This window comes from Fukomys damarensis, unplaced genomic scaffold (genome assembly GCF_012274545.1).
Source record: "Fukomys damarensis isolate Sample0158 unplaced genomic scaffold, DMR_v1.0_HiC HiC_scaffold_33, whole genome shotgun sequence".
NCBI classification, from domain to species: domain Eukaryota; kingdom Metazoa; phylum Chordata; class Mammalia; order Rodentia; family Bathyergidae; genus Fukomys; species Fukomys damarensis.
In genome coordinates, this window is record NW_022900945.1 from 25,820,590 (window position 1) to 25,833,899 (window position 13,310).

Genomic DNA, 13,310 nt, shown 5'->3' on the forward strand with positions numbered 1-13,310 from the left:
AGAGGCTCTGAATTGAATAAACCAAGATAATAAAAAATTAAACCATATACCACCCAAAAAATTACCTCTAAGAAAATGCATGTAAAATTGCATGCATTAAAGTATGAATTTCTAGGTTTAGGATTTTCCTTAGATATAAGGTTAGAGAAAATGCTTAAAAAAATTATACCTGTATCAATCTATCTGCCAAGGAAGCACTTTCCTACAAAAGGAAAAATTCAGACAGAAATATGAGAAAGGAAATAATAGTGTGATAAAATCAGGAATAAGAAGAGAAAAATACCCAAATTCCACCTACATTTCATTGCTAATTAAAACGGGCATTTAAATTTTAGGACTATTTTAACTAAATGCATTTTTATTCTTAAATCTTAAGAAAAACATGTCAAAACAAAAACAGACAACAGAAAATCATGTGTTTCTAAAAGAGACCAAACCAAAAATTTCAAATGGTTTTTCATTATTTGGGATAAACAAATATTTTCTTGTGAAAGCATATCTGTACCTCTTTATTTTTAGACTTAACAGTATCTCAAACCATTTCGATGAAAGGGAGAAGGAATTTCAGTAAGCAAATACTTTAAAAGGACATTTACGAAGTATGACAGTAACTTGTGTAACAGCAACATCCAAAGAAACAAAGTAGGGAATATATGACAATTAAAATTAATGAACTCAACTTGATAAACCCTAATAATAAGTAAGTAAACTTTTTGGTTGCAAAATTCAATTGATATTTAAATATTTATAGAATTCCAAATGCTAAGCGATGTATGTAAGCCAGTAAAAAAGGTAATTTTTAAAAAAGTAAAATCTAAACACTTTCCTACAGCATCTTTATACATCATTCTGAAGATTCAATACAAATGCTTTGTGAAAATATTTCACTCCAAAAATTAAAAAACATTTAAGAAGTTATATATTTTACTGTAAACCAGCAATAAGTGGGGTAGGGCAAACAGTATATGAATAACTAAAATAACTTAAAAACAATTAAGCTCAACTTTTTTGTGAAGTCACCAAAAAGAACTACCCTTAAAGAAACTCTATCAACAGGGACAAAATATATGCAACTATACAACAAAGACATAAAAAAACCCAGTCCTTGTGCACTGCTACTTACTTTTAAACCTACTTACTCTCACTTCTAGTTTTTTAAAAAGCATCAAAAGGGGCTTGGGGATTTAGCTCAGTGATGCTGCCACCTGCCTTGCAAGTGCAAGATCCTGAATTCGGTCCCCAGTATGGGGGGGGGGCATCAAAAGAGTTGTGAATTCAGATGTTTTCTTTTCTCAATGAAGCAAAAAAAAAATTTTTTTTTTTTTTTTTTTTTGGTACCAGGAATTGAACTTAGGACCTTGCACTTGCAAGGTAGGCAAAATGCCACTGAGTTAAAATCCCCAGCCCTGGATTTTTTGAGACAGGGTCTCTAAGCATAATTCAGTTCCAGCTGGCCTTCAACTCACAGCGATCCTCCCACCTCAGCCTCTTCTTCAGAGTGCTGGGATTACAGGCCTGTGCCACCATGCCTGGCAAAGCAAAATTCTTAAACTACGCTTTTATTACTCAACTCACTGCATGAGAAACACAATTACAAAAGAAATTACATTAAAAGCACAGTATGAAAAATAATCCAACATGTCCACATTTTCCATTATTTTATATGAAACAGAGAAGAGGTAGTAAGAAGACACCAAAAATTTTTCTAACCAAGTTTATGTACAACTTCCTTATGCAGAAAATCCTTTTGAGATTGAATTTTTTGATAAGGAATCAGTCACTTTGAATAAACTTAATCCTAGGTCTTAAAGAAATCATTTCTACATGTAGCTAGGAGGACCATACAACATTTGAAACTCATCTTTAAAATATGATATCACAATGGATTACCAAATAGATTTTAAAATACACTTTTTCAAATTTGTAAGATATGACATTAATGGTACTCCAATAATAATGTCAGTTAAAACTCTAACATTAAATTTCATGTGCTAGTACCAACTTTTATTAATATATAGTTATTTGGTTAAATAATAAGCTAGATAAGCTAAGCAGTCAATACCACAGTGGAAACACACATGCTAATATTTTTCAGGATTTATTTAAAATATATGGAAAAATACTAAACATTCAATAGATACTTACAATAATCATTTACTTACTTTTTCTAATGTTTCAATGCGTTGTTTTAAAAGTCTGTTTTCTGTGCGTAACCTCTGTTAAAAAAAAAGTTTTGCTTAAGAAGAATAAAGACTCCTAAATCAGTCCTAAAAATATGTCTCCTTTTATAAATAGGAAAAGGCTAAGGCATGGTTATGTTATCATCTGTCAAACTGTTATAGGTTTAGAGTAAGAAACACATAGAAAGAAATCACATTCATCATTCCAGCTATGAATTTTAAATATAAACTACAGAAGAAAATCCCATGTCTTAAATTTTTCACATCCCCATTAGAAAAGATTCTACCTTGCTTATCTTCTACAAAGCATATGTGTAAGTCAGTTGAATAAAAAAATTCAAACATACATGTTTAATGGGCAAATATCAAATTAAATATTAGACTAGAGCAATCTCCATTGCAAAATTCCTTACCTACTGCAAATATAATCTATCATGAGTTATTTTCTACTCAAGAAAATTAAACTACTAAGCATATACCAGCATTTTCTCAGTGTCAAAAGTAACACAGGATTTAAAAAAGAGAAACTTCATCTAGCTGTTTGATACCTAGCTCAGTAACACTTGTTAAATTATTGTCAAGTATTAAGTCCAAATCACTCCATATTTTAATCATCTTTTTGCATATTCCACTTTATTAACTATATAAATTATTCTTCATTTTGAAATCCACTATCTTGTCCTTTCATTTTTGCCATCCCTCAAATTGCAAACCTCCTTACCTTTTTGTATCAATTTATTCAAGGAGCTCAACCCATTCTTTTTCCAGACCTATCTTCCTCCAAATTTGTTATAAATATCTTCTTTGAAAATCCTATCAATTCAATCTATTATTTTTTCTAGTAAACATTTAACATCAGTTTATACAACACATAAAATCTTCACTCAGGAAAAAAGATTATGAATTATAATATATTATTAAGTAGATTATAAATTAGAATAAATCTTGGTTATTACAAATATACTTTGCAAACTGGATTTTCCTTTTCTAGTCACTAAAATATATTTAGTGAATGATATGAAGTGGGCATTATTTGTGATTTCAGAATATAAAACAACAGCTTAAGAAATAGAAACTATTTCCCATTTCTTGGCTGCTTGTCTATATACGAGTAATCTGTACAGGTCCTCAATCATTAAACACTGGTACAGTCTAGAAAGCTTTAAAAACTAGGATTCCCAAAATGTTCTCATTTTATCAACCAAAGTTAACATTGTCTATCCTACAAGATTTTAAAAAATTAAGTTCCAACTACACAACTGAGTAAAACTACTCACAACAGAAATAATGCTAAAATTTAGAACTCAAAACATTCACCTAGCTTGACATTGTGGGGCACACTTGTAATCTCAGCAACTAAGAAGCTAAGGTAGGAGAATCTGAAGTTCAAGGGTAGCATGTGCCACACAGCAAGTTCAAGAATACCCTGAAATATACACTTCAAAACCTTGTTTTTAAAAAAAATTCACCTGGATTTTCTTCCCCCATCTACTTTAAGTCTGAAATTTATTTTACTATAAATAAAATTCTAAGTTGTCATTTTTCCCAAACACTGAACCAAATGTCTTAGTGCTACTTTTTAAGCTTCACATTTCTTTCTGGTTTTTTTTCTTTTTGTAGTAGTACCAATCAAAACCTGGACCTTGCACATGGGTAGCCCTTAATACCAGTTGAAAAATAAATCATTGTATCACCATTTGTGTAATATCTATTTCATGCTTAGTTGATTAAAAAGGCTCTTCAGCTAGAATAGACCATTTCAGAGTTACCTTTATAAGTTAATATCTTCTTTCACACTAACAATCATAGCATTTTGACAAAGCTTTCTACTCCTTTTTAAAATCCAGTAGAAATAATTTCCCCTATTCTTGTTGTATTTATCCTCGTCAAACACCAGTTATTACTATATAGTTCTAAAGTAGTTAAAAGCTTTGGATTTGAAATTAGGCTGATTTAAATTCAAATCTTCATTCTCTAATACTTGTGCATGTCACTTAATGCTTTAAAGTATTTGATCTAGAAAATTAAAAGTAATAAAGCCCACAAAGGTATTAGGAAACTTGAATGACACAGCACAGGACCTAACATAATGCAAACATTGATCAGCACAGCCGGTATTTTTGAAGTTTAGAATGAGTTGTGATTGTAATACTTTTGTCTATTTTTTAGGGTTTTTCTTTGGAGTTTTTAAAAAAAACTTGCTCTGAATTTTGCAAGGAATTAGATTCAGGTGGACCTGCTGATACATTATTTTATTGTGACAATCCTATCTTTGTATAACATGAACTTATTTTGTCGTTCTCTATTTTCATCATTTTAACATGTGAGGGCCAGGCACAATGGTGCATGCCTGTAATCCCAGAACTCAAGAGGACATCAAAGGATGGAAAACAATACTTCAAGTGACAAGAAACCAGAAAAAAGCAGAGGTAAATATTCTATTTGCAGACAAAGTGGTTTTTAAGCCAGAGAAGGTCACTACATATTTGTAAAGGGAACAATCCAAAACAAGCGATAACAATCATAAATATATATGCATCAAATACTAGTGTATCCAACTATATAAAACAAATATTAATGGACATGAAAAAATCAAATAAACACTAATACAACTGTAATGGAGGATCTCAATACCCCATTGTCACAAACAGAGCAACTATACCAAAAAATCAACAAATAAATATCAGAACTGAACCAAATTTTTGAATAAATTGACTAAGTAGATGTCCACAGAATATTCCACCCCACAGTATCAGAATACACATTCACAGCTGTGCATGAGACTTTCTCCAAAATAATCCACATACTAGTTTATAGAACATGCTTAAGGAAATGCAAAACAACTGAAAGTATTCCATGCGTATTATTAAACCATAGTGCAATGAAACTGGAAATCAATGGCTAAAGAAACCATGTAATCCAGCACTTGGAAGGCTGAGACAGGAGGATCGCTCTGAGTTCAAGAGCAGCCTGGGCTACATAAGTTCCAGGTCAGTCTCAACTATATAGTGAGATCCTTTCCCCCCAAAAAAAAGAAACCACAAGAATTTCATGAACATGTGGAAATTAAATGACACCCTCCTGAAAAAACAATGGTTCACAGATGAAAACAATTAGTTTCTACAATTAAATGATAATGCCAATGCAACATATCAGAACTTATGGAAGACACAATTAAGGCAGTCCTATGAGGGAAATTATAGTGGTAAATTCACATATCAGGAAAACAGAGCAATTGCAAATAAACCTAATGTTGCACCTTGAGCTTCTAGGAAAAAAAAAAAACAAAACAGCAAGTCAAGCCCAAACCTAGTATGAGGGAGGAAATTATAAAGATTTGAGCAGAAATTAAGGCAAAGAAGACCATGAAAATAATATAAAGAATCAACAAATCAGAGTTGGTTCTTCGAAAGATTAAAATTGACAAACCCTTAGACAACCTTATTAAAAAAAAAAGAAATAACTGCCTAAAATCCATGAAATTAGAAATGAAAAGGCTGAAATTAAAACAGATGCTGCAAAACTTCAGAAGACCATTAATACCTACTTCAAGAACCTCCTCTTCTAATAGGATGGAAAAGAGAAGAAATGGAAAGATTCCTAGATACATATTGAATCAAGAATATATAAAAATTCTAAATAAACCAATATCAGTCAATGAAATTGAAGATGTGATTAAAAACAACAAGGGCTGGTGATTTAGCTCAGTGGTGCAGCCACGTGCCTGGAAAGCACAGGGTCCCTGATACAAAAAAAACAAAAAAATACAAACAACAACAAATACCAACAAAAAAAAGCCAAGGCCCTGACAAATTCATTTCTGAATTCTACAAGAAATTTACAGAAGACCTAATTCTGCTACTTTTGAAACTCTTTAATGAAACTGAAAAGGAAACAGTACTCCCAAATTCATTCCTGGAAGCAAGCATTAGTTTGATTCTAAAATCAGAGAGGGATCCATGCAAAAAGAGAACACGAGGCCTATTTCCCAAACAAACATAGATGCAAAAATTCTCAAAATGATACTAGCAAACAATGTAGCAAGTCATCAAGATTATATACTTTAAGTAGGATTTATCCCACCACCACACCAAGCTTTCCTATGATGAATGTGCTCATTACATATACCTAAAATATACCAATAAACTTAATTTAAAAAATAAAAGTAAATTTTTTAAAAATTCCGCTTACAGAAGGTTCAAGTAAGAACGTTAGGATACATACAGAGTATTTATATATCCTTCAAATTAAAAAATCTACCTGTTTCTCTGAGAAGTAGTTACAAAGTATAACCCTTGCTTAGGCAAGAAAAAATTACATTGGTCCTTGCACTCTTAAACAGCTATAATTAGTTCTAATGTAATGACTTGTTCTAATTAGTCTGCCACAAATTATCTGCAGCTAGTTTCAAAATACAATGTGTTACAGATGATCTTTTCTGCCAAGATTACAATTACAGTTAAAAGGCATGTAATTATGTCCTCCATGGAGCTTTTTTCTCCTGAGGAGCCACCGATAAAGCTGCTCTTTTTCACAAAAGAATAAAATAGCCATTTCAGTCATATTACCCTGCTTTTGGAAACTATCTATTTTCAACCATAATATAGAAGGATAGTCAATAAATAAATTTTATTGCTAAATTTACTAGATGGTAATAAGAGATAAACATAACCTAGTATCTATTATCAAATAACTGACTAACCAATTTCTCTTTCGCACTTAAAAAAGCCCTGAAATGCTTACTTTAATTTCAACTTGCTCTTCCATTTCTTTAGTTTTTATTGTAGTGTATTCCTTTTCAAGCCTAAGAAGAAGAAGAAGAAGAAAATTAAAGGTATGTCTTTATTTAAAAAGTTACTAATTATAAAAGCTTTGAATATAAATTAATACAAAATACATTTTTTAGTTTCCCCAGGTTATTAGTTAAGATATTTAATGAGAAAAATGAATAATTTCCGATTGTCACCATAAAAATCACCTTACAAATCACAAAAATAAAGCCATTCGAAAGTAAAGAAAGTAAATTTATACAACACCAAACAAAACTGAGTTTACACTCTACTGAACCCTAAACTTACAAAAGAACCAGCTATCCTTTTTCCTCAAATTAAAACACAACTATTGGATGGGATGTTAACCACAAAAATCTTGGTACTAGCACTGACTTTAAATGTTTTAGTGAATTTCCTAAGGGGGGAAAAATTCTTAGGTTAACTCTTCTTTACAAAAGCTTCAACTGAAAAATGTAGAAGAAATGAGGCAAATATAAAATCATGAGAATGCTACAGTAAGTCCCATAGGCAAGACATACTAGTGAGTACTAAGATTAGTGACTCAAAGTCTATGAATAGCTTCAGATTGTATTCTCCAAAATATTTAGAAAGTAGTGTAGTAAAACCATAGCTTTACAGTGCAGGATCCTGGCAGACAGCACTTGAGTTAACTGATCAATATTAAAGTCACAGTAATGCATACTGAATATGCAGCTCTGTGAAGATGTCCTGAGAAGAGGCTATCACCTCCAGAGATCACTCAATAATGTACATCCTCAAAGTAAAAAAAAAAAAAATCAAACAAAACCAAATTAAAGGGTCTTCTATGAAATAACTGAACACCTCTGTTCAGAAGCTTTAAAATACCATAAAGAGGTCAGAGCCAGGTTGTGGTGGTGCACATCTATAATCCCTGCACTGAAGAGGCTGAAGCAGGAGAACTGCAAGTTTAAAGTCGGCCTGGACTGTATAGCAAGTTTAAGGCCAGCCTGGATTATATAGAAAGACCAAGACTCTGTCTTAAAATACTTTTTAAAAAAAGAAAAGAAAAGAAAGAAAAGGAGGTCAGGTCAACTGCTCTTTGGAGGTTAAGGCAGGAAGATCAATTGAGCTCAGGAATTCAAGTTCAGACAAAGAAGCAGAATAAGACTATCTCAGAAAACACTGATGAATGGTCATTGCCTGAAGGAGAGTAAAATATGACAAATAAATGCATGTCCTATTTTTCCAGCATTATTGTAAGTAATATTTTTAAAAATTTATGTCAAAAATTATCATCAAATTATTTTTTATCTTGCTTAAAACAAATTCAGTACAAGTATCAACCAGACCAGACTTCAAACAATTTAAAGCTATTTTCAAAGATCAAATTCTCCTTCAAAGGACAAAAATCTATTACCATATGCATCACCACAGTTGGCCCACAGTAATTTCTTAATATAGATTGCTACACCTGAGGCTTACAAGCTTGCCTAAGGTTACACTGCTATTTCATTAAGAAATGTTACAAAATAATTTATAAAAGATTCCCAAAACTGCAAAATATTTTGACAAAGGCTGGACTGTTGAAACAAGCATACACCCTTTGAAAATTACCACTCTGAATAGTGTTAGATATTATGTGAAAATGTCATCATTATAACTCACCTACCAAAAATAAAGCACTAGAAGTCAACGTGTAATCCTTGTTTCTCAATTCAGTAAACCAAACATGTTCAATTCAACCTTCTAACAATGCTCTAAAATCCATTATTATTTCACTTCCACTGACAAGTGTTTCTGTTTTGTTTTGTTTTTGGTGCTGTACATTGAACTTGGGTCCCTGAACTTGTGAGGCAGGTAGCAGAACCACTGAACTAAATCCCCAGCCCTACGGTGTTTTTTAATACTTAGTTCTCCAACAGTTTTAGATTTACAAAAAGATTGTGAAGACAGTATAGTTTCGTGTACCTCATTATAGTCTCCTCTATTATAAATTGTTATAATAGATTATTACACTGTTACAATTGAACCAATATATGAATACATTAACTAAAATTCACATACAAATTTCTTTAGTTTTTGCCTAATGTTTTTTTCTATTCTGAGACACAATATAACATTCAGTTGTCACGTCTCCTGAGTCCCCTCTTGGCTGTGACAGTTTGTTCAATTCTCTTTGGTTGGTTTTTTTTGTTTTTGTTTTTTGGTTTTTTTTGTACCAGGGATCGAACTCAGGACCTTGCACTTAAAAGACAGGCAGCGGCACTGAGCTAAATCCCCAGCCCTAAATCTCTTTGTTTTTGATGACCTAGATGGTGTTGAGTACTTGTCAAGGATTTTGTAGAATGTCCCTCAAATATGATTTGTCATGTGTTTTTCTTATGATTATAACTGGTGTTATGGGTCTTTGGAAGGAAAACTACACAGGTTAAGTGCCATTTTCATCACACTTTAAAGGTACAAACTCTCAACAGTGTATTGATATTGATAATGACTTTGATCATCTGGCAGAGGAAGTGCCTGTCGATTACTATTTTCATTTATTCATTAATAAGCATTTTCCAGCCTTCATTACGGCTTGTCTAAATTACTAGAAGAGATTCATAATTATGCTCTTCACTGGCAATTTTATAACTGAATCTTTTCTGCAATCTGTTATTAAAGTGGTCTTTTCAAAATGTTGATTTGGATCATGTCACTCCTGGAGTTGTTGCACTATTTCAAGGCACTACCCATTAACTTCAGACCAATTTCAAAAGTTTCCAAAGCTCTCTGTTGTAATGACTTATTCCTAAGCAGCCACAGAAAAGGAATATAGTGAGGCTGGAATATTTTGACCTGAGGGAAGGAAATTCTCAAAGAATCATGGTAATGTGTCAAAAGGGCACAGCAGCCAGAGTGAAGAGGTTCCCAATGGACAAATCGGAGAGACAATTTGATAGTAATGGGTCATATCTCACAGAATAGGAATTTATTAATTCACACTGACATAAAAAACTGAATGACTGGAAGGAAGAGAAAGCTTTTCCTTACAATAGAATGCCAAGTCATAAGTAAAGAAAAAATGCAGTGGGAAAATCATAAATGGACGTAAAATTGGTGAGGAAAATCAGAAAAGGAAGAGAGTATATAATCTCAATGTATCTTGCTCTACATTACTTATTAATTATGAAAGGGAAAATATATGTATATGGATTTTCCTTATACAAAGACAAACATACATATCACTTATATATATGAAAAAGGAAGGATAAAAAAATGAAGGAAGTTGTAAGCTACTGGAGAATCTAGGTAGAGTATACAGAAGTTGTTTGTACTAAATCTGATTTCATCATCTACCATACTCTTATATACCTATGCTATTCCAGTGATACTAGCTTTCATGCTAATACCTGGACATATCACACCCTTGTCTCAGACTTTACACTTATATCTCTTTGTCGAAAACACTTCCCCCAGACAGTCACATGGCTACTTCTCTCAACTTCCTTAGGTGTCCATTTAAATGGCACCAGATCAGCCTAATATGCCTGTATTGGAGTGCCCTATCTAAAAGAGCAGCCCATCATTCTATGTATTTCATCCTCCTTTGTTTCTTTTGTGCCACTTTCATTGACTAGCATGACACCTATGTTTGTTTTGTATTAGTCTTCTACATTTCTATAAGCTCCATATCAGCAGAGAGTTTCCGTTGTAGTCACCACATAACCTCAGCAAGCAGACACAAAAGTCTTCAAAATTATACTCAGTAGGGCTGGGGATTTAGCTCAGTGGTTCCACTGCCTGCCTCACAAGCACAATGTCCCAAGTTCAATCCCCGGTACCAAAAAAAAAAAAAAAAAAAAAAGTTATGCTTAGGCAGAGACTGAGATAGGACAATTACCGTAAGTTCATGGCCAGTGTGGGCTACATAGTGAGCTGAAAGCTAGCCTGGATTATATATTAAGACTCTGTCAAAAAACAAAACAAACAAAAACCACTCAGATTTCATCTCTCAAAGACAACCTGAAACCTAGTTTACTATTCTCCTACCCCATGTTCATGTTCTACTCATATACTTGTTAAAAGAATATTTCCTCATCTTCATTTTAAAGGATTCTAAAATTATTTTTACTTGAAGTCTATATAGTTGCACAGGATGCAATTCGTATGTGCTTTAAATAATTCCACTGTCATTAAGTGACATTCATGTAATTTATGGACAACCTATATTCTATGACCTAAGAGGTGGAGACAATGTTATTGTTATTAAACCAATGAGTAAAATTAATTTTCTGTTATTAAAAATCTGCCTTCCATCTTTTGACTCACATAAACATGTTAAAATGGTGATTGTGTTGTCCTATGATCACCATTTTACTTTTGAGTTCTAATTTCAAGAAAGGTAAGGCAGCCTTCTCAACTATTTGTCAGCTGAATGAAACAGGAATGAAATTTCTTGCTTTGCTGTACCAGGAAAAACTTCCACAGGATCAAGGCATTCTAAATTGTTCCTCTGATTAGTGCCCTAGAGAATTTTTACAACCCCAGGCAATGTACCATAATACAATTTGAAATGGATGGCATATTTTCCTTCCTTCTATTAAGTAGGAAAAAGAAAATAATAAGAGAGGGTAGGTGGAAAGGGGAACTACAAAACTTCTTCCACAGAAACATAACCAAGAGGGCCAGGGATTTAGCTCAGTGGTTCCACCGCCTGACTTCAAGCGCAAGGACCTTATTCGATCCCTGGTACCAAAAAAGAAAAAGAAAATGTCACCAAGCAGATAAATGTTAGGAAAGAATCACTATGCTCTAAACATTTCCTGATCTGAGAAGACTGTACATACCAGTTTATATATTGGCATCTACCAGATTATAGCTGTAATAAAGTATTTATGTCTGTTCTTACCCACAGCATTTGAACTTTTGTCATTGTTAGGTACAAACCTTTGTTATATACTCCAAGAGTAGTATTTATTTAACAGAAATAATTGAGATTCATCTTTTAATACTGATAAAGTATTACAATCTGGAATATATATATGAACAACTACTAAGCACTAAGAAGTAGTCAATATAGTAAGTAGACACTACAGTAGAAAAGAGAGAGAAGAAGGGTTCCTTTCTCCCTACAGCCCCGCCAACATTTGTTATTGGCTGATTTCTTGATAGCAGCCATTCTTTGTGGGGTGAAGTGGAATCTCAGTGTTTTTTTCATCTGATCTCTCGAATGACCAGTGATGTGGAACATTTTTTCATATATTTACTTGCTGCTTTTACTTCTTTGTCTGAGAAATGTCTGTTCATTTCAGATGCTCATTTTTTAATCGGGTCTTTATATTTGGGGGGGCTGGTTGTTTTGAGTTCTTTATATATTCTGGATAATAGTCTTTTGTCTGAGGAGCAGCTGGTAAAAAATTTTTCCCACATTGTAGGTTGTCTCTTAGTTCTGTTGATGGTTTCTTTTGCAGTGCAGAAGCTTTCTAATAAGATGAGATCCCAGTTGTTGATTCTTTCTGCTAGTTCCCGTGCTACTGAGGATTTGTTCATAAAGTCTTTTCCTATGCCATTGTCTTCAAGAGTTCTGCCTATCTTCCAGCAAGTTTAGTGTTTCTGTTTTAATATTTAGATCTTTAATTCACTTGGATTTTAATTTAGTGCATGGTGAAGGATAAGGGTCTAGTTCTAATCTTTGGCAGGTTGAGATCCAGTTTTTCCAACACCATTTATTAAAGAGGTCATCCTTCCTCCACTGGGGACGATCAGCTCCTTTGTCAAAGATGAGGTAGCTGAGTACAGCTGGAGTTGTTTTTGTGTCATCCAGTCTATCCACTGATCCTCAGGTGGGTTTCTTTGCCAGTACTGTGCTGTTTTTATCACAGTGGCTTTGTAGTATAGTTTCAAATTGGGAATTATTATACCCGCTGCCATGTGTTTGTTGCCTAGGATGGCTTTTGCTATTCTAGGTCTCTTATGGTTCCAAATGAATTTTTGCAGACTGGTGCAACCCTTATGGAAATCAATATGGAGATACCTCAAAGAGCTGGAACTAGAGGTTCCATTTGATCCAGCCATCCCTCTGTTGGGTATCTTTCCAAAAGAATTAAAAGAATCATACTACAGTGATATATGCACACCCATGTTTATAGCAGCACAGTTTATAATAGATAAAACTTGGAAACAGCCCATTTACCCATCAGTTGGAGACTGGATAAAAAAGATGTGGGTTTTTTTTTCTATAAAATGGAATACTACTCAGCCATAAAGAATGAGAAATTAGACTCATTCATAGGAAAATGGATAAATATTAAGGATATACTCCTAAGTGAAATAAATAAGTCACACAAGTGTAAATACCGAATAGTTCTCTAGTGTGAATAAACTGAAACAGCAC

General features: G+C 33.1%; 1 protein-coding gene across 7 annotated transcripts in view; it reads right to left on the reverse strand.

The window, feature by feature from the left end:
* The window catches only part of Evi5 (ecotropic viral integration site 5), a 216,369-nt gene that overhangs the window by 122,948 nt on the left and 80,111 nt on the right, over positions 1 to 13,310 (reverse strand). For 6 of the 7 annotated variants that reach the window (XM_010644910.2, XM_010644913.3, XM_010644909.3 and 3 more), the window contains 2 exons: positions 6,924 to 6,984; positions 2,163 to 2,216 (listed from right to left, as the gene is read on the reverse strand). In XM_010644910.2, coding sequence (XP_010643212.1) covers positions 2,163 to 2,216; positions 6,924 to 6,984 — 115 coding nt within the window. Of the gene's footprint in view, positions 1 to 169; positions 203 to 2,162; positions 2,217 to 6,923; positions 6,985 to 13,310 lie in introns of all 7 variants that reach the window. The other variant, XM_019210788.2, reaches the window with a different exon arrangement.